This window comes from Trachemys scripta, chromosome 7 (assembly GCF_013100865.1).
Source record: "Trachemys scripta elegans isolate TJP31775 chromosome 7, CAS_Tse_1.0, whole genome shotgun sequence".
In the NCBI taxonomy this organism is placed as follows: Eukaryota; Metazoa; Chordata; order Testudines; family Emydidae; genus Trachemys; species Trachemys scripta.
In genome coordinates, this window is record NC_048304.1 from 33016470 (window position 1) to 33036969 (window position 20500).

General features: G+C 49.3%; 3 protein-coding genes across 9 annotated transcripts in view; 1 reads left to right on the plus strand and 2 right to left on the minus strand.

Annotated features, from left to right (window-relative positions):
• LOC117880522 (zinc finger protein 883-like) overlaps positions 1 to 15737 on the minus strand; it is a 27066-nt gene extending 11329 nt beyond the window's left edge. The window contains exon 1 of the mRNA XM_034776782.1: positions 15610 to 15737. The gene's annotated coding sequence lies outside the window, so the exon portion shown is untranslated. The remainder of the gene's footprint in view (positions 1 to 15609) is intronic.
• LOC117880523 (RNA-binding protein 4B-like) lies at positions 268 to 16730 on the minus strand. Of its 6 annotated transcripts, none has more exons than XM_034776788.1 (4): positions 16633 to 16730; positions 15610 to 16032; positions 5464 to 6180; positions 359 to 484 (listed from the first exon to the last, which is right to left on the minus strand). In XM_034776788.1, the coding sequence occupies exons 2-3, from the start codon at positions 16019 to 16021 to the stop codon at positions 5471 to 5473; spliced, it is 1122 nt and encodes a 373-aa protein (XP_034632679.1). In that variant the 5' UTR covers positions 16022 to 16032; positions 16633 to 16730; the 3' UTR covers positions 359 to 484; positions 5464 to 5470. The 6 variants fall into 6 exon arrangements, with proteins under 6 accessions (XP_034632681.1, XP_034632680.1, XP_034632679.1 ...); XM_034776787.1 differs by lacking the exon at positions 359 to 484 and adding an exon at positions 695 to 829; XM_034776790.1 differs by lacking the exon at positions 5464 to 6180 and having other exon boundaries at positions 268 to 484.
• Positions 16731 to 16940: 210 nt separating this feature from the next.
• The window catches only part of LOC117880524 (putative nuclease HARBI1), an 11862-nt gene continuing 8302 nt past the window's right edge, over positions 16941 to 20500 (plus strand). The window contains exons 1-2 of one of the 2 annotated variants that reach the window (XR_004646547.1): positions 16941 to 18059; positions 18705 to 19801. Coding sequence is in view for 1 of the 2 variants with exons in the window: in XM_034776792.1 (XP_034632683.1) it covers positions 17354 to 18059; positions 18705 to 19105 (1107 nt within the window). In the remaining variant the exon portion in view is untranslated. Of the gene's footprint in view, positions 18060 to 18704; positions 20296 to 20500 lie in introns of those variants that run through there. The other variant, XM_034776792.1, reaches the window with a different exon arrangement.

The window sequence follows — 20500 nt, forward strand, 5'->3', positions numbered from 1 at the left end:
GGCAGGGACTGTCTCTCACTAGGGCTGCTTGAGCCTCCCGCAGTTACTCTAGTACAATTCCACTTCCTCAAGTCAGCTCCTGCATGACTGAATCAGTTCCCTGCACGGATTGAAGTGAAGAGCTTGGCCTCGAAGCATAAACCTCTACTGTTCAAGCTGAACAATGAGGTTGCAGCAGACACAAATGCCCTGGGCCCTGCTGGGGGTAGGAGATGAACTCATCGGGGGCTAAGGTTTTTTTTCCTGAAAGAAGGAACAGCCAGGGCCCTCTGTTGGAAATTTTTATTTTGCTGGAAAAGCCGTGGTCAAAACTCCACACCAGATTCTAACAGATAAGCTTCTATGCAAGCACTAGCTGCTTTGGAAACACCTCAGCCACAGTCTAGTCTCAGAGGATGTGAGTTTGAACTGGGATTCAGATCAACTCCCAAGACGACAACAACAAATAAATAAAGAGGAGACTTGGGATTCTCCATCCACAACGCTGAGAAGAGAAAGGAAATAATGACATGAACTCTATGAGCAAGTTACCTGGAAGACAGTGAATCCCCACCCCAACCCATGCAGAACCTGAGCCCAGACAGGGCCAATGTGGAGTTATGGGAAGAAAGGAACTATGCTTGCAAGTGTGGTGAAGTGCTCAAGGACTGAAAAATTAAGGAAAAAAAAGATACAGCGGGTCACAACTTTACTGAAACACAAGAACCTCCATTAAAAATAAACACACTAGAGGCAGCCAATACCCGTCGCAGGCAGCGGGACGGTGGGGGAAGTAGGACAAACTTTCCCGTGTAATGGGAGCCCGAGGGTCCGCCCGAGAATACGCTACCTGAAAGAAAGCACAATACAGTTTCAAAGGCTTATGTCAGAAGTAGCCACGGTGGCAAAAAGCCCAGAGATCTCAAGCCCACCCCAAGCCCTCGCACTGTCCACACACACAAGCCATGCTGGTTTTAAGTTAGCTTTAAACTGGTGCAAAGCCCTGGGTGGATGCTCCTATTCTGAAGTACTTTAAACCATACAATAACCACGTCCATAACCAATTTACACTGAAATGAAATAAGCCTGGTTTAAAGCCCACCCACTTGTCTTTCTTGCACTAGTTTCTGTCAACCAGTTTAAGAATCCCACCTTAAGTGAAAATTGATGCAACTTTCTAGTGTAGATAGTGCTAAATCTCCATGGGAGTTAGCTCAACTTCACCGCAAGGTAGCTCAAAAACCAAAGGAGCACCTTGCCTAACACGAGACATGAAGCGTGGTCCAGTTGATTGGGAACTAGACTGAGAATAAGGAGACCAGTGCTCTCTTCCCCTCTCTGGGTGAGGAGGAGCCTGTAGAACTCCTGGTTTCTATTCCTGGCTCCGCCATTGAACTGCTGACATACCTGGGCCTCTCTGCACATCTGGTCCTCCTCCCAACCTATTTAGACTGCAAGCTCTTCAGGGCAGGGACTCTCTTTGTCTGCGGAGCGCTAAGAACAGTGGCACTTTGATCTTAATTGGGGCTTCTACGAGCTACCATAACACTAGGCTGACTGGGCCAAATTACTAACACTTTAGCTTTATAGTAATTGACGAATCTCCACAACAGCCCCTGGGTGGTAAGACGACAATAGTGAAATGACTCAAAGCTTGTTACATAGGGACACTCTGGAAAGTGAAGATGAATTAACTAACCGTGTGAATTTTAAGTGGATTAAACTGCATTAAGTCCCTGTGTGGATGCTCTTGTTCAGAATTAAAATAGCCTTACTTTGGTTAGCTTAATTCACTTCCAAAGTTAATTAAACTAAACTGACCTGAGGCCACTGTAGTTCTGAATAAGAATGTCCACACAAGGATTTAATGCAGTTTAATTAATCCACTTTAAAAGCTAATTCACAATTTTCTCACGTGTCCCCATGTAGACAAACCCTTAGTTTGCTGTAGCTTAACCCTCACTACAGCCAACTAAAGACACTTCAATTCTGAATGAGAGTGTCCACATAGGGGTTTGATGTGCTTTTACCTCACACTTTCAGTTAATTAGTTTTAACTCCCCAATTGTTTCCTTGTAGACTAGACCTCAGAGTTAGACACAAGATTAGAACTCGGGCCTGCCTGCCTCCCAATGCTGCACTTTTCTCTAGTCTAGACCACACTGCCGCTGCCACAGGTTTCACCCGCAGAAGCCAATGGAGCTACATCTACTTCTGACTGTGCAGCACTTAGTGAAAATATTCAGCAGCAGGTACAAGTTAGCCCAAGATGACTTTGAAGTCCCTGGAGTTTAATTTTAATGCTAAGTGAAGTCTGTTCTGTGCTCTCACTCTGGTTCCCATTCAGCAAAGCATGTGCTTACATCCATCCCCATTCAGCAAAGCACATGCTTAAGTTCCACTGACTCACAGCATGAGCTCAGTTTTAAGCACGCGGTTCACTGTCTGGCTTAACTAGGGCCACTAGCTACTATCACGTATATTCTGCTGACAACAGGAGTCAATGGCATTTTGGGAGGCCCTTTGCTCTTGCAATGACTTGGCAGCCAGAGTGCTGAGTAGAAGGTTATCAAACAGAATGAAGGAGTTAAAGTTTTAGCTAATCACTGCTTTGGGGTTTCATTGCCTTCCAAGTGTCACTCCCCCTACCGCCTACCACAATCTTGGCCAATGCCCAGTTTTGCACATCCAACACATACTGACAGGTTACAGAGCTAGTGCATTAACAAACTGCATTCACAGCCAAATTCTCACCACTCCACCTGTGGAATACTTCATGGGCTTTTACAAGACAGAGAGGTGAAGCTGATATAAGAGCTCATGTCAGAGGCAAAATGTATTTGTTGATTCAGGCACTCCACTGGTTGAACACAGTTGTCCACATTAATGTGAGTTATTTTGCTCTGCTGTACTCAAGAGTCCTTCAAGCTAAAACAACGCAGCACGAACTATCTGCTCTTATCACTGCTAAAACCTGAGGGAACTGAATCAAAGGTATGTTTTTAGAAGGCTCTTGATATTCTAGAGCAGCATGTGCATTCTAGCAGTCTCACAAACTTGAAAGCCCATGTATGATGATGATTTATAAATGTAAAGCCAGACGGGACCATTAGTATATGTGCTGCCACTCCTGTATAACACAGGTGAGAGAATGTCACTCAGTTCCCCAACTTTGAGCCCAATACGTTGTGTTTGAGTAAAGCACTTTCCAGAAGACAGTCAGGCTGGACTGGAGGCTTCATGAAATGGAAAATACACCACTTCCCTTGGGAGTTTATTCCAATGGTTAAATCAACCTCACTGTGTAAAACTTGTGCCTTATTTCTAATTTGACTTTCTCTGGATTTAACTCTCAGCCATTGGTTCTTGTTCTGACTGTCCCTGCTAGATGTAAAAGCCCATTAGTAGCCAGGATTTTCTCCACATGAAGACACTTATACACTGTAATCAGGTCACCTGTTGAGCAGGACCTGGTTTGGGGAGACATAAGGAATGGGACTAGGATGACAGAAAAGGCAGCAGAAAGCTCCCAGAATTTTCTTTCCATTTGTGATTTCTGCCACTGCACCCAAATGTAGGGGTAAAGAGTGAAGGTTAAAAGAAGCCAGGAGCATGGGAGGGGCAGGGGAGACAGGAGAAGATGAGCAGGGCTTGGGAAACAGACCCCTAAAACCTGCAACCCCAAGCCAGGAGTTTGGAGCAGGGCAACAGGTCAGGCCACAGAGGCTAATTTATGAAGACATGGTCAGGATGGACAGCATAGCTATGCACTTGTGGGAAGAACCACCACCAGTGTGTCCATGGCATTGGAAGGGCCCTGGACAGCACCGAGTGTCAGCAGAATATATGAAGGCTGTGGTGGCAATGGGGGCGAGAGATGGTTCAGAGTTACACAAAGGGGAATTAGTCAGGAATAACAGGATGGAGTTAAAGGAAATAGCAGGTGAAAAACTGAGGGCTAATATCCCAAGAGAAGCAGGAATCCTGGTGTTTGAGTTACTTGGAACAGGACAAGACGAAAACCATGAGAAAACTCCTGAGTTACAGTTGGTGCCAGGGTGAACTTGCTTCATGTTTTAAAGCTTTGCTTTGCAACCACAAGGCCTAACAACTTAAGTAAGCAGATTCTCACACAATCACATGACTGCTGGGGCTTTAACACCAACTATTGTAAGACTTGTGATACAGTTGTGAGAGTCGGCAATACAGAAGTTCCTGTCCATGTGAAATGTACTTTTAAGATTAAAGCGGACAGATTTTTTAAAAATTGGAATTTACTCTTGTTGCATTTCACTGAAACAATGAAAACAGACTGGTTAACTAGACTTTGTTTAGTCTGTATCTACTGGCTCTCGGATGCTGCAAACAACGTAGGGAAAGATTTCTTTCATAAATCTTACTGGACTTTTAAAATAACAAACATCTCTACTGACCCTAGCATTTTACAGGTTTTCATGCCACAAAGGACCTCCTGTAGTCAGGCCTAATCGGGCCTCCTGTACAACAGGCCAGAGAATTTCATCCTATCATGCCTGGATCATGTTCAATAAGTTTCAGTTGAGCTGAAGTGTGGCTTTTAGAAAGATTTATAACCCCGATTTAAAGATTTCAAGCAATGGAGAATTGCAAAGGCTTGTTTTAAAATTAAGAAGTGTTGGGGCCAAATCTGACTGACACTGTAGTTTCAAATGTTGTTCAGGGACAGGGGGGAAAAAAAAAAGAGTCTATTTCCCCTAAGTGCTATTTTATAAGGCCCTTAAACAGGAAGATCAAAATCTCTGCCATTTTAGAGTATGCTGAAAGGTTAGCAGCATTTCCATGGTAGAAATAAGTATGCAAAAAATAATTCTATCCTCTTCTTAAGAATAAATTGCTGGGTGATTTCAAGGCCCATAAAAAAAGGCACATAGACAACACTTCAAATCCAGCATGGAGATATGGATCTTGTCAGCTTTCCAACAGGGGAAACAGTGACATATTCCTTACTGACCTAGAGCCATTCTAGTAAGAGACGGATAAATATAGCTTTAAATCTGGAGTTGCTTTAAAGTCCAGATTTAGACCGTGTGCTAAAATAGCAAAGCAAGGTTGACACTGACCCCATACCAACTGTCTGAGTGCATCCTGCCTATCTCAAATCATCTTCATTGAAAAACATGATGAATGATTTAGGACAGGACAAAAGAGCTGGGCTCACTCAACACTGGCAAAAGGGATTATTCTAAAAGACTCCATGCCCGTCCCATGTGAATGCACCTTGTTCTGGCTGCTTTATGGTATAGGCAGTTCACTGAAGTGCAAGTACTCCATTAAGGTGGTAAAGGTGTCAGGCTTTTACAAGCAACACTAACAATATGCTTTCACTGGGCTAATGTTGGTAGATCACTGACAGATGCTCGTGGAAACCCTGGTAAATCTTACTGTGCATCAAGCCAAATTTATACTCCTGCAGCACATACGTCCTGCCACTCACAAAGCTCTCACCTCCGACTCAAAACGCAGAGTACCGCGCCCTGTCTGCGTATGACTCCCGCTCGAACCGCTGAACGTCGTAGAGGGAGGCCCGAGCGACCGACGAGACTGGAGACAGCTGACAACGTTCGTAAGCGTACGCCTCTCCGACGGTGGTGGCCGCGGTTGCCGTGCGACGCAGGGGGCTTCTATCCCGGGTGTAATAGGTGGAGGACGCGGCTGCCGCAGCAGCAGTTGCAGCTGCAGCGACTGCTGCTGCTGCTCCCGGGGTTGGCAGCAGCGCTCTATCGTAAGGGTCTAGGGTAGTAGTGAGGCGATTGGCCATGGCTGTGGTGGCGGCCATGGCTGTGGTGGCGGCCATGGCTGTGGTTTGTACTTGGGAGTATTGCGCATACTGCGAATACTGGGCCATTGTTTGCTCTGCATAGGCGTCGTATGCAGATGCCGTAGCATAGGGCCTCACGCGATATCTTTTGTAGTAGTCGACCATTGCTCCATACCCATCATCGTAATACATGGTCTCCCCATAGCCCGCGGGGTAGGGAGTGCGCACCGCTCCGTACTGCTCATTATAGGTTTCGGTAAAGTCAGGCACTTGCCCCGTGCGATCTACCGGACACTCTTTAGACCAGTGCCCTTCTTTCCCGCACCGATAGCAGCCGCTCTTGTCTCCCATCCCAGGTATCGTCCGAAGCCGACTGGTGGACAACTGCACGCGCATCCGCTTGCCTTTAAGAAACAGACGCAAGAATGGTTGCTATAATAAACTGACTCCACATGGAAAACCGCAAGATTTGCAGTGTGCAAGAACCAAGTAACTCAAACATCTCGTTCCCTCAGCAGCCAATCAAAACCTAGCCTTTCCACAACCTTCCGCAGCACTCACAATGGGAAGGAATCCCGATTGGCCAAGGTTAATGGTTTTACAGTAAGAATCATGCCATGAATAAAAAGCAAACCTCTCCTGAAAAGTAACAATCGAGTGGCATTAAGGCCTGTTTCAGGAAGATACTTAGGCCCTGATCCAGATAGCTTCTTGACAGATGTGAACCTTTAGCCCTGCTATTCATGTGCTTAAAGTTACACATTTCCGTAGTTCCTATCTTGATCCGGACCCAAGTCTGCTCCAAGACCAGAATGTCAACTCCTTCCTCACACTGGTGAGCAGCTACTTATCTATCTAGGAACCTATATGGCCCCTGTAGGGTCTGAGCGCTTCACAAGCATTAGAGGGGTAGCCGTGTTAGTCTGAATCTTGCATCTGAAGAAGTGAGGTTCTTACCCACGAAAGCTTATGCTCCCAATACGTCTGTTAGTCTCAAAGGTGCCACAGGACCCTCTGTTGCCTTTCACAAGCATTAGCATCTTCACACCACCACTGTAAGGTAGGGAAGTGGTGTCATCATTGTATAGGGATTGAGGCACAGGGTACATGAAGTGACTTTCCCAGGGTCACACAAGGAGTCTGTGGATGAGCCAGGAACTGAACCCAAGGCTCCCAAGTCCCAAGCCAGAGGCCTATTAGGCCATCCTTGCTACCCTGGGGAAATCACTGGATCTTCTCTCATGCTAAGTGCTCTCCAAGGTGACTATGCAATTCATAGCTTGGCTCTAGACAATTCTTTAATCCAGTCTCTGCCTTTTGAGATAGGGAGGTAAATATAGGCGATATCAGGCTTAAGAGTGGGTTTCCAGAACCTTAAGTTAGCTTTCACACACTCTTGAGAGTACTCCTTCTCTCGCCCCCATAGAGTTTACAAGGACAAGTGGCCTATTACTGTAACTCATGCGGTAGCTCACTCTTTCTAGGCCTGTATGCTACAGCTTCAGCTGTGCAGAACCTCAGTTCTATGCAATGCGCTTTCAGATAGTCAAGCCAATTGTCGCTTGTATGGAGCTTTTCTATTTGGAGAGGCTGCACTCCTGAACCCTTCCTAGCATCGACAGGGTCCAACAAGAGGAAACCCGTGCAACAGAGAAAACTGAACAATACTATTATCTCTACACTCAACTGGCCTAGTTCAGCAGCCAGACCCCACAAGCCCAAAACTCAGTTGAGTCAGCAGCTGCTTTCTGCACCCAGGAGGTTGGGATTTTCAACATGCTCAGTTCCTAGCTAAAGGAGAAGGCAGCTGGGAGTCTAATTCCTCTGAGCTCCTTTGAAAATCCCAGTCAACATGGCTAAACAACTGGGCTCAAAGTCCAACTTCTCCAAGAGGTGATATCAGATAGAGGAGTGGGGCAAAAGCCACCTACTCAGCTCCCCAAGGTGGATTGGAATAATGGTAGCCAAGGGCAGCATGCAGTGTTGGGACCAGCAAGTTGTATCAGAAGAAATAAAACCCTCCGAAAGCGAACAAGGATAGGGTAATCATGATAACACTACTTGCAACACAGTACCAATGGCTTTATGGGAGACTGGATTCAGAGTAAGGGAGACACAAGGCGAAGAGCGTGACAGCAATTGGGGAAGGTCAAGAACCGCAGCCTGGCAGGGAGGAATGGATTCTGCTCCAGGTGCAGTCGTATGCCATCTGGCCTCCCACTTAGCTTACAACTCAGATCAGCTGTTTGAAGACAAAGCTACTCTTACAGGTTAACTGAACTAAGAATTAAAAGCCCTCTCCTCTACTGCTGGAGAACTCATCATAAGAGCTATACGTTCTCCTTTGAATTTTCAGTTGTGGGGCAGTTAAATCTCAATGTGGATTTTTGTCTGGATGGCCAGTCATAGAATACCCAGAAAAAGCAGCATCTGGACACCTTGTGGCCACTTAACCATTGAGGAATGTAAAAAAGATTTTCAAAAAGAAACATTTGACTAACTACACTCCAGCAATTTTATGAAGCTGAACTACCATCATAGTGACAAGGAAGCACTATGGGTCTAGTGGGCAGACTGGCAATCAGGAGACCTGAGCTCTGTTCCCAGCTCTTCTACTGACCGGCTGGGTGACCCCAGGCAAGTCCCTTCCTCCTTTTCCACCTTTTGGCTATTCAGGGCAGACACTGTGACTCGCAGTGTTTGTACAATGTCTAGCAAAATATGGCCATGATCTGAATAGGGATCTCTATGTGCTACTGTAATAGAAATAACTGTGGTGGTCTTTTTAATTTCTAAAGATAGAGTGTAGTAGGCTGAGCAGAGCTGGCCATCTAGCAGGGAAAGTGGGTCATATCATGAAATCATGGCTGATGAGAAGCTATCCATTTGGAGAAGACAACGTGAGAATGTCACCAACACATCTCTGGCTCCTCAGAGACTGTTTTGGGGAAAGGGGACATCTATCTTCCTAATACCATGCTTCCAAAATTAGCTTCTCAGATTATGTGGATTTCTATCTGACAGAGAAATCAAGTATATTCTAATGTGTACAGCAGAGCCATCGAACAGTACCCAGCACAACCCCAATTGGGTCCTTGGGCACTATCACAATATGAAGTTACTACTAATGGCATCTGTCCCACGAATCAAGGGGCCTGGGTAGTTTAATAATGTCTAACTCTTCAATGGAGCTTTCTATCTGTTACTTCACCTCAACAGTATTCCTATTATTCAGAGGGAGAAAGTAGCACAGAAAGGAGAAGGGACTTGCCCCAGGTCACGCAGCGGAGCTGGAAATGGAACCCAGGTGTCCTGGCTCCCAGCACAGTGTCCTGGTACTGGGCCACTCCAACAGCCCGAATGGATCTGCCCAAGAACTTGAATGAAAATGGTTCTGGTGGCCCGATATCCACATCAGTATATGCTGGCTGTTAGATTCTGGTGCGTCTAGAGAAAGGGTTCTCAATCTGGGGATAGCCAACAGGTGTCAGGGAGTCACAGCCATACTGCCATCCCACATTACTGCCTGGGAGGAGGGTTCTAATCTGGAAGAGGTTGAGAACTACTCCCCCAGGACACTTGGAAGAACACACTATAGTACCAATTGGAGACCGACCACCTCTTTCAGGTAATATGCTTGGTGCTAAGCTACAATACCTCTTACCAACAGACCAAGCCTCCAACATATTAAGCCTGAAAAGGTGATAAGATTTACTGCCCAAGTTCCTATGAATGTACTTGCAGGGGGTGGTGGAGAGAATTGTGTAAGTGAGGAATTCACACAGGAAAGTCTCTAATCGCTGCACAAGCAGAGGCTAAATACAGACATTCCAGGGGACACTTATGAAATTGCAGAGAGATTCAAACCAACCAAGCATAGATAAGTGTCCACCCCTCTTCCTTTGCTCATGCAAGTGGATGACGAAGTGGGATGCTGTGCTACCCAGTGGGTGCAAAAGGATTAACCCTGCTCTTGGAACAGTGGAGGAGACAGGAGGGGTGTGTGTGTGTGTGTCACCTTGCTGTCTGGGTAGAACAATAAGAGTCATTAAAGAATTGGCTGAAACTGACCCAAATCAAGAGGGCCCAGCAAGACAATGATTCCCCAACAACTGAAGAACCATCACCTAACTGCAGGAAACCCCTGCAGGAGCAACATGTGAAGGGAGCTGGAGAACAAGATGCCAGGGGACTGGAATAAGGGCTGCCCTTTTGGAGCTCTAAAGGTCTGCCCTGAGGGGAGGGAGAGGAATGGAATCCATTGCAGCTTGGCTGGCTCATCATGGCATTGGCTCGGCCAGGATGGACTATAGCTTAACTTCTGCATCACTTTGCTGATCCAAGAATTTTCAGATTCTGTAGCCAGATGACTACCAGATGGTTAGCTTGTTTTGAAAAGGCTGCCTGTGTCACTGTGAATACTCACAGAAAGCATTGCGCCCTGAAGGGTTACAGTACAAGCCTCCGGTAGGAGTCCGGATTGGCTGGATTCACTGCAAGGAGGCAGAGAGAGAGAGAGAGAGAGAGAGAGAGAGAGAGAGAAGCAGGATTGCAGTGCAAAAAGCCTGGTCTCAGTCCTGGAAGCCACAGGCTTGCCCCTGTGGAACTGTGTAGGTCCTGGCACATTAAAGGGGTCACTCCCAGGAAACTGGTATCAGGCTGGCACAGATCAGACCCTGTGCTCCATGACAAAATGCAGTGGAGTTTTCTTCTAATAAGTGGTGTTGAGAATCAGCACTATGGGCAATTCTGCTTTACGTGTTTATTGCTCTTTCGGTATTGCTAGGCACAAGCAAAGTCTGGCTCACCCCAAATCATGAGATGGTTTAGAAAGAATCATGCAGTTTTAAATCTAATACATTTTGGGTTCCTTTTACCAGTCTTCTGGTTGGAGCCTTTAGGATTCAAATTGTGAAGCTTTTCTCTGTCACTAGGAGGGCTACAATGGGATGGGGGACCCTGGTCTTGGAGGACACCCATAGGCTGGTGGGCTTGACAGCAGCAGGTATTCTTCTGCCTGAGCCTGCTGGCCTTGGTGTGGAATGCTCCCCCTCCTACAAGGACGTGGTGGTTCTGTCCCCGGCAGTCTGGACAATGTCACTTTGCCTGCTGACAGCCTGTGCTCATGGGTAGAAGCCCCTGAACAGTCCAATGGAGCTGCAGAAGATAGCCCTGGGTGAACTGCTGACCAGGCCAGCTGTGGGCTGCAGCACTAGGAAGAAGGGGCAATTGCTTTGTGAAGTTACTGGCAGCTTGTCAGGGAAGTAGGCAGCCAGCTAGAGACTTTTAGCAGTACACAAGAGAGGCCTTCCTTCCAGAAAAGAGGCAGGATACCACAGGCCACATGGGGGAAAAGAGGACAGCAAAGAAAAACTCTCTCATAGAAATAATAGAAATGTAGGACTCAAAAGGACATAGATGGGACATCTACTCCAGCCCCCTGTACTGAAGCAGGACTAAGTATCACCTCACCATCCCTGATAGGTGTGCCCCATATCTGTTCTTAAAAACCTCCAATGATGGAGGTTCCACAATGTCCCTAGGTAATTTGTTCCAGTGTTTAACTACCCTGAAAATTAGGAAGTTTTTCCTAATGTCTACAAAGTAAATATCCCCTATTGCAATTAATAGCCATGGAAAGGCCTGAAGAAGCTGGAGGTAGATGAGCTGAGGATATGTGCCTCAAACAGCCTCTTAAAACACCAGGGTGTGTGTGTGAAATTCTGGTTTTTCATTGACACAAAAGCCAAGCTGTTTGATCATAGACAGAAACAGCCATGCATGTACCAGGAAGGCCATGCAAATGTCCCTTGACTGCACGGCACTTACTATGCCACAGGTGTCTCTTTCAGACCCATCTTCGACCAGCCCAATAAATTCAGACCAAATTATGCACCAAAGACATTCTACTCTGAAGCAAGAAAGAGCAAGCACCATCTTTTGTCAAGTCACAATGGAGGACAGTGCAAAAATCAAGGAAAGTTACATGATATTTTCCAAATAAATGCTATTCCTCCCACCACCACTTCCACTCCACAAATGCTACCCACTTACCAACCTCACTCCACAAAATATTTCCTTGAGGAGCTCAAGTTCTAATGAGAACTCACTGATGTCATACCTGACACTGTGCAGAACAAGACCGCCCTTTTGGAAAACTCACATTAAACTTGAAAATCCCAAAAGCAGCTGCTAGGGAGGTGGCATTGAAAAGATGCTTCTGCTTTTTGAAGGACTTCGCTGTTATTTTAAAAACCTCACTCATAAACCCTCCCCTAACTACTACCTTACCCGAGAAAGAAGGCTACCAGCATAATTCCACCCCAGAATTAGAATAACGTCAGATAGCTCAAGCCAAGGACTCTGGCTGGGCTAAAAACAGCTTTACAAAACCCCAGAGGAAACATTTCTAATACATTTTAGTGGAAAGTGTGTTTGGATTTGACCATCATAGATTAAGGCCTGAAGGGACCATTCTGACCACCAAGCCTGATCTCCTGCCTAACACAGGCCAGAGAACTTCACCCAGTCATCCCTGCATCCAGCCCAGAGGTTCTGTTTGAGCTCTAGCGTAACTTTTAGAAAGACATCCAGTCTTGATTTAAAGACTTAAAATTCAAGGTCCAATAGTTTGCTCTTCCACCTCAAGGGCTTCTCCAGCATTTGAACTCAGAATCTCTGGTACTGTCCATAACAGCATAACTCTAGGCCAGCCATTCCTCTCAGATGGGCTTGCTCCTGTCCCATTTAAGCCAATATTTTGGTCTTGATTTCAGTGATCAGGCCAGCATCTGTAGCACTAACACAGGCTAATCCATGAGTTTTCGCAACAAGTTTTTTGGTGGCCTCAGAATGGGGTCACCAACTCTTACTGGTGGCCACACTGACCCTTTTTTCCCTAAAATACTTAATTAACTTTAGGAAAAGCAATTAAATATGCACAGATGCAAATATACATTACAGTGATTTGGATGTGTAGGGTTTTTTGGATTGGAGCCCGCTGCCATGCGGCCGGAGCTGTGGGTCAGTGCCCACGGTTAGTGCCTGCTGCTGCATGGCCAGAGCCCAGAGCTGTGTGCCAGAGCCCAGGAGTCAGCACTCGCTGCTATGTGGCCAGAGGTCTGCAGCCGGGTCCAGCTCCCAGCACCATGTGGCTTGAGTCTGGAAATAGAGCTGTGGGTCAGCACCTGGTGCCGTACAGCTGGGGCAGGAGATCAGCACCAGGGGCTAGGGCCGCATGGCTGGAGCCCAGGGCCAGCGACCCCCACCGCAAGGCCAGAACTGGGGTTGAGAGGCTGACAGAAGCTCCACGGCCAGAGCTGGGAGCCAGTGCCTGCTGCCATGGAACCAGGGGCTGGAGGCTGAAAACCCACAGCTGGAGGCCAGGCAGCATGGCCAGAGCTGGCGGGGGGGGAGGGAGGGAGGGAGAAGAGAGAGGGGGAGGGAGGGGAGACAGTACCTATTGCCCTGCGGTTGGAGCCCAGGGCCACATAGCCAGGCTCCTGAAGTTCCGCCACTGGAGCCTGCCACACAAACCTCTTCCCCCTCAAGGTGGGTCAAGAACTCACCTTGCTCCTGCAGCGTTGTGCCCCATCTCTCTCCAGAAGCGGTGCAGGGCCAGGAGCAACAAGGAGGGAGGGGCCGATGCTTTGCACCCCCCCATCAATAGCATAGTTAGGGGTGGAGCGGGGCAGCACCGCTCTCCCACTGAGCACAAGTGGTGCCTTTTAAATTTCTTGGCACCTTTTAATTTTTAACTCACCCGGCGGCGCTCCGGGTCTTCAGCGGCACTTCGTCAGTGGGCTGTTCGCTAGCTCCAGGTGTCTTCGGCGGCACTGAAGGACCCGCTGATGAAATGCCGCCGAAGACCCGCGGAGCAAGTGAAGGTCCCGCCGCCAAGGTGCTGCCGAAGACCCGGAGCACTGCCCCATCAGTAAAAGCGCCGCCAGGTGAGTAAAAGAACCGCAGCGGGTGGCGCCTTTTTTTTGGGATGGCTCCCCCTGTTCCCTCTACCTGGTTACACCACTGCCCCATTACCACCCAGGAAGCTGTGGTGGCCACACAAAAAGCCCCTAGTGGTGGCATTTGAGAAACGTTGGGCTAGTCTATTTTCATTGTCCAAAAGCAAACAGAATGAATACTGGTAGTAAAGGAGACTGATGTGCCTCTTACTAACCATAGGATTGCTGGGCACAAGGGGAGTAAATACAACCTTGAAATGTGGTTTTTAACCCTATGGTTCCACATGGAGGTGCTGATTCCACCAATAAGAGAAGCAGGACAATGGCGGAGCTTGTTCCATGTGTTGAGGCAGTTACATTTCACATATGCAAGCGTTTAATGTGAGGGAAAACTGACAACTCATGGGGAAAGGTGAGATTTTTCTGGTAATAATTCAGTTAGCAAGACTGGGGATCAAGAAAGAAATCCCCTCACCCCAAGCAAATCACTTCCATCTTTCTCCTCTTGTCCTCAGAGGAGAGATTTGGTCCCAGTTCCCTTGCTGCCCAAACTCCTTCAGCCTCACTGCACACTCCTACAACTTTGTTGTGGCGATGCTGGAGCCAAGTTTCTCCAATCGCTGGCCTCAGAAGTCAAGAGCTGAGTGAGGTAAAGTTCAGAGCATACCAGGGAAAGCAAGGACTGACACACACACACAAAGCCTCCCCCTTCAGGAGAGAAGGATCCTGCTCAGCATGTTTGGCTCTCCCTGTTTCCCTGGAACAGCTACAGGGATGGTAGGGAAGGCAGGTTCAACTACTCACTTCCTCCAGGTTCCACTGCCAGTGACCAAGCTGAGGAAGGGAAGACCCAAAGGACCCTGTACTATGCTGACTTCAGTTGGGGCTGCTTTACAGGTTTATGATGGTGCACAGAAGAAACTCCCCATTCAAAACCCACAAAGCCACCCGCATTGTCCTCCTTTAGACTATCCTCTGCTGTGATGCCTACAAGACATAAGAATGGTTAAGAGGCTGCCGTGCTGGGGCAGCTGCTTGTTTCACGGTTACCTTGTGTTCTCCACATCTCGGTACTGTATCCTCCTGCTATCTCTTGTCTTAGACTGTAAGCTTTTTGGGGCAGGGACTGTCTTGCTATGGATTTGCACAGCGCCTAGCACAATGGGGCCGAAGCCTCCAGGCATGCTACTGCAATGCTCTGTAACTGAGCAGGAAACTTAAGGCCCCACAAAACTGGATAATGCCACTTTATAAGATATGTTAACTCCTCAGACGACACTGAGTCCGGCATTGCCACCTGGCCCGACATTTCCATCTTCTTTCAGCAATGTGAGAAACCCTAGACAGGAGGGAAACGGAGGGAGAGGGGGGAGTGAGACCCTCCCAGAACAGGGGATGGAACAAGAGACAGGGTGTCTCCCATCCGCTCCCCGCACCTCACAGGAGTCTCTTATCCTCCCCCTCCTGTAAATTTCTCATCCCCTCCCATGCCAACCACACAGGGGGCTGGTACTACAGTGAAATCTAGGATGAGCAGCCCAAACATGCTACAAGATGTAAGCAACTCAGGGTAGAAGAAACAAATGCAAAGTCCTCTGAGGAATAATGGAGTTAGCTTGGTTGAACAGTGCACAGACTCAAACAAGTCTTTCGTGGCCTCTCTAATACAGAATCTGGCTCGCACAGTTACCTTGTAACACTTAATGTCAGGAGTGAGAGCTCACATCTCGAACAGACCCTCCCCATACCTTGGCTTCACACTCAGAGATACAGCCTCGCCATCCTGCATTCCCACCTGACCTGCTCTTCTGGACAGAACCTGGCGCTACCTAGTCCTAGTGAAGGCTGCACTTGCCCTGGTTCATGTTTCACCTTGGAACTCTGTGTTGTCTAGGCCCCTGATGGCCTCCACCGCATCCTCAGCCCGCTCCATGTGCACAAAGGCATAGTCCTTCACTATGTCGCACTCGATTACCGGGCCATACTCTTCAAACTTGGCCCGCAGCTCCAGGTTAGTGCAGTTGGTGCTGATGTTGCCCACATGCAGCTTGGTGGAGGCCTTGCTCTTGTTCTTGCTGGCTTCCACGTTGATGCAGACACCATGCAGCTTGTGGTGATGCAGGTTACGGATGGCATCTTCGGCCGCTGTCTTGTCTTCAATGTGCACAAAGCCATAGTTTTTGATGATGTCACATTCCAGCACCTTCCCGTACTGCTCAAAGAGCGACCGGATCTCTTGCTCCGTTGCCTCCCGGGGAAGATTCCCAATGAAGAGTTTCACCATCTCAACAGAGCCTGTGGGTGGAATAGTTGCAGATGAGGCACTAGCACAAGTAAGAGTTTGACTTAGTTTCCAGTGTCCCTTGCCAAAAGACATCAGCTGGGGATAAGGCAACACAATGCCGAAAGACTTGTTTTTAAAGGCAACGAGATTTAATTTAACAGAAACCTCCTGTTTTCAAATATCAGCTCTCAAGTTCTATTGTCAGACTTAAGAGGGCCACTTTTTATTCAGCTAGTTATTCTTTAATTGTAACTTAAGATAAAGTAATTTGCAATCATTGAGTGGTTATTCCCAGGACTCTAGCCCAGTTCTGGGAGAGAGTAAGGTCTAGTGGGTCGGGGGTCCAGTCGTTAAAACGGGGGGGTGGGAGGGAGCCTGGGCGTTAGGCCTCCTGAATTCTAGCCCAGCTCTGGGAGGGGGTGGAGGCTAGTGGTTAAAATAGATGAAAGGGGGAAGGGAGCCAGGACTCCGGGGTTCTTTCCCAAGTCTGGGAGGGGGTGGTCGTGGTCTACTGGTGCGGGGGAGGCCTGGGCGCCAGGACCCCTAGGTTCTATCCCTGCCCAGTCCCATTTGCGGGGGGAAAGTGGGGGACTGAGACGCCGGTCTCTCACCAACAACAACAGCTCTTCCTCAGGCCACGGTCTTGTCTCGATGACGATAACAAAATGGCGCAGCCTGGTACCCGCTCCGCCCTGCCATTGACCTCGTCTGCCCCCGCCCCATTCTCCCAACGCCACGCTCCTATTGGTTTCCGGTCGCTATCAGCGAGCCGTTATTGGACAAGGAGAAGTTTACGTCACAACAATGAGTTGTGGGGACGACCGGCAGTCTGTACCGCGGGCATCCCAGCCAATGGCATTCCGATAGGGGCGGGTTCTGATCACATGAGGGGAGTGCAGCCAATCAGGGCTGGCGGGGAAGGGTGGGATCTCTTTGCGTCGTGCTCGTTCCGGGGTCTGGGCCGCTGCGAGACTGGAAGAATTTGGTTGCGGTTGCCGACGGGGCGCAGCGGCTTCGTGCTACCCGAGCCCTGCTCGGCCAGTGGCTCCTGCCCCTCTTTTCTGGGGGTGGGGGAGGTGCCCGCTGGCGGCATCAATACCCCTAGGCGGTGTGTAGATGGGCATCTCCCGACACGCCCAGCTCGCACCTCCCACCCCTGCTGGGGGTAGGGCTCCTGCCTGAGGGGCCCCTGGCAACCGGGCTGCGCTACCTGTGCTGCCACCAGCCCTCCTCCCGCCTTGGGGTATGGCGGTGGATCTCCTCGTTTCTCTCCCTTAGCTACGCTAGGGGTTGGGTGGTTCCTGCCCCCGGGGCCCGCTAGGCGTGGGAAAGATGTCGGAGGCAGTGCTGTTGCTGCGGCGGGTGCGGGAGCGCAGCAGTGAGGGGGGCACGGGGGCCCGGAGGAAGCGGAGCAGGCGGCGCCGTTTCTACCCTGAGCACCGGGTATACCGCGCCCGCAGCTCCTTCCTGGACCTCAGCGAGGAGCAGGTGCTGCGGCGCTACCGTCTGGACAAGGCAGCTATTGCGGGGCTCTGCAGCGAGCTGGGCTCTGACCTGGAGAGCCTGACAGGTCGCAGCCACGCCCTGCCGGTGGCCGTCAAGGTGACCTCGGCCCTCACCTTCCTGGCTTCAGGCTCCTTCCAGACAGCCACACGGGACACTACAGGCATCAGCCAGTCAGCCATGTCCAACTGCCTGGCCCAATTCCTGGAGGCACTGCAGCGCCGGGCTGCCCGCTACATTACCTTCCCTGTCCCAGTCCCCACGGCAGGGCATGCTGAGGGCCGCTTCCCTGGGGTGCTGGGCCTGCTAGGCAGCATGCATGTGGCGCTGCGGGCCCCCTCAGAAAACGAGCTTGCCTACCGCAATGCCCGCAACTACCACTCCATGAACATGCAGGTGGTGTGTGATTCTCATGGCACCATCATCAACGTGGTGGCCAAGTACCCTGGCTCCTGCCCCAACGCCGCCGTGCTGGAGAACTCTGCCCTTGCTCGGCTGCTTGACGGAGCCCGGCTTGACGGGCTGTGGCTGCTGGGTGAGTCAGGACAGACAATGATGCTCTGGGGGGTGGGCAACCAGAGAGGCCTCTCCATGGTGGAGCAGCCCCCTGACCCTGTTCACCGAACATAGTGATCCCTCACGCCCGGCACCTGGCGGGATGATCTGTATCTCAGCATGACTGACAATAGGTAAGAAGGATGGTCCAGGGAATAGGGTGCTGAGTTCAATTCACCACTCTGCCACATACCTGCTGTGTGACCTTCAACAAGTCACTTAATCCCACCCTGTGCCTGTAAAAGGGACTTCTCTGCCTCACGGGGGTATGTGGGTAAAATGGTGAGGTGCTTGGACACTCCACTGGCAAGGTTCATCTAGAAAGATAAGAGCTATAACTGCTCCCAGTGTGAATACGGAGCAGACTTAGACCCTGGTAAGTACTTAGCACACAGGTACCTTTCAGCGATGAACAGTCCATTGACTGTAATGGGACTACTTAATGTGTTTAAAAATGTGCGAAGATGAAGATCTAAACTATGTGTGGTCTTTAACAGCGCATTATGGGGCTGGGGTGGGAGTGCTTTGGTTTCATTTCCCCCCAAGAAAGGTGGGAGCTCAGCTTCCAAAGGTCTGGGGGAGTCTGTGCTAACATATTTCTTCTATCCTCCTTCTGTGCCTGCAGGAGACCGAAGTTACCCGCTGAAAACATGGCTCATGACTCCAATTTTATTCCCATGTAGTCCGGGAGAGGAGAAGTACAATGCCATGCACCAGGAGGCCCTCTCTGTGCTCAAGCAGACATGCACCCTATTGAAAATGCGTTTCCGCTGCCTGGATAAATCAAGTGGCTCCTTGCAGTACACCCCCCAGAAAGTCTGCCAGATCTTCCTGGCCTGCTGTATACTGCACAACATCGCCCTGAGCCGCAGGATGCCCTTAGACCTGGCAGAGGGGGAGGAGCTGGTGGAGGGGTCGGATGCTGACCCGGAGCTCCCAGTGCAAACCCCCTTTGTTCAGATCTCCAGTGAGGCCCGGGCAGTGAGAGCGCGAATTGTGCAACGATTCAGAGAGAGCCTGACCTAGAGCAGCATCCTTGTGCTGCACCAGCTGCTTCTGAAACAGCTCTTGGTGGGGAAAAGGACCAACATGCCAAGTTTTTCCCCTCAGCATCTGGTACAAACCACGCACTTCACCCTCTCTAGAGGCAACTGGAATGTATCTTATCCTGGAGCTGATGGCATTCCCAACACTGACCTGTCCTAGGAAGAGCTGCCAGCAATTCCAGCTTCTGACACAGGATTTCACTGTGGGGATTGCATTTTGTTTAAAAATCTCGGTTTAATTTTTTCCATAGAGTAGTGACTGAGAGGATGGTTCTATGGGCCTGGAAGAAGCTACCATCTTTATGCCCCAGAGCTGTTACTGGGTGTGGACTGGCTGTTCCTGAAGCCAAACTGTACTTGACTCTCACATGTTGTTGCTCTTTTAGTCTAGCTGCGGGTGAGATAAAAAATTCGGCTGCCCATGGATTGCTGCTTGGCTGAAACTGGCAGTTCGGAGTGAACTGAACCCCTCCAAAGAAAGGAGAGTAATGAATGGAAGTTTCCTTTATTGAGAAGCAGTGTTTCCTCCTATCCTGAGCAAAGCTGGGGATTGGAACTCCCCAAATCATCATCCCTGCTCTATCCCTGAGCTGCCCAGCAGCTTTGGCCAAGTTGCCTGTGTAGGTAGGGGTTCTAGTGGTAGTGACTCTTCCAGCCAGGGATGTAGTGAGGACAGGTTAGTCTATGTTCTGAAAATGTCCAAGCCCCAACTTGGAAAAGTGCATGCCTGCAGCCTACTGCACTGTAAATTAAGGAGCCCCTTCTCATTGTCATAGACCATTTTGCTCCTGCCTTGTAATTCTTGAGGGCCCTGGCTAATGCCTTCATTTCCAAGGCAGGGTGCTGTATGCTGGCAGGAGAGAGGGGTTCTGGCTCTTAGATGGCAGAAACCTAATTTCACCCCCTCTGCTCTGTTGGATGCCTCCTGCGCTCTGGTTCATGAAGCTGGGAATCCAAGGGGGAAGTGGTGAGCAGTGGGTTGGGGACTGGGCTCAAGGCCTGGGGCACGTGATTGGGAGAATGGTCTCTGAGTGGAGGCATGGTGATCCCCTGCTAGGGAGAGGCAGAGGCACAGGCATGATAACACTGGTCTTCAGCATTCTAAAGGTTAACTGTTCCTCACCCACTTTCCAGTGCTAAAGTACTGATTGCCAAGAGATCAGTATACCCATAGGAAGAACAGGAGTACTTGTGGCACCTTAGAGACTAACAAATTTATTAGAGCATAAGCTTTCGTGGACTACAGCCCACTTCTTCGGATGCATATAGAATGGAACATATATTGAGGAGATATATATACACACATACAGAGAGCATAAACAGGTGGGAGTTGTCTTACCAACTCTGAGAGGCCAATTAATTAAGAGAAAAAAAA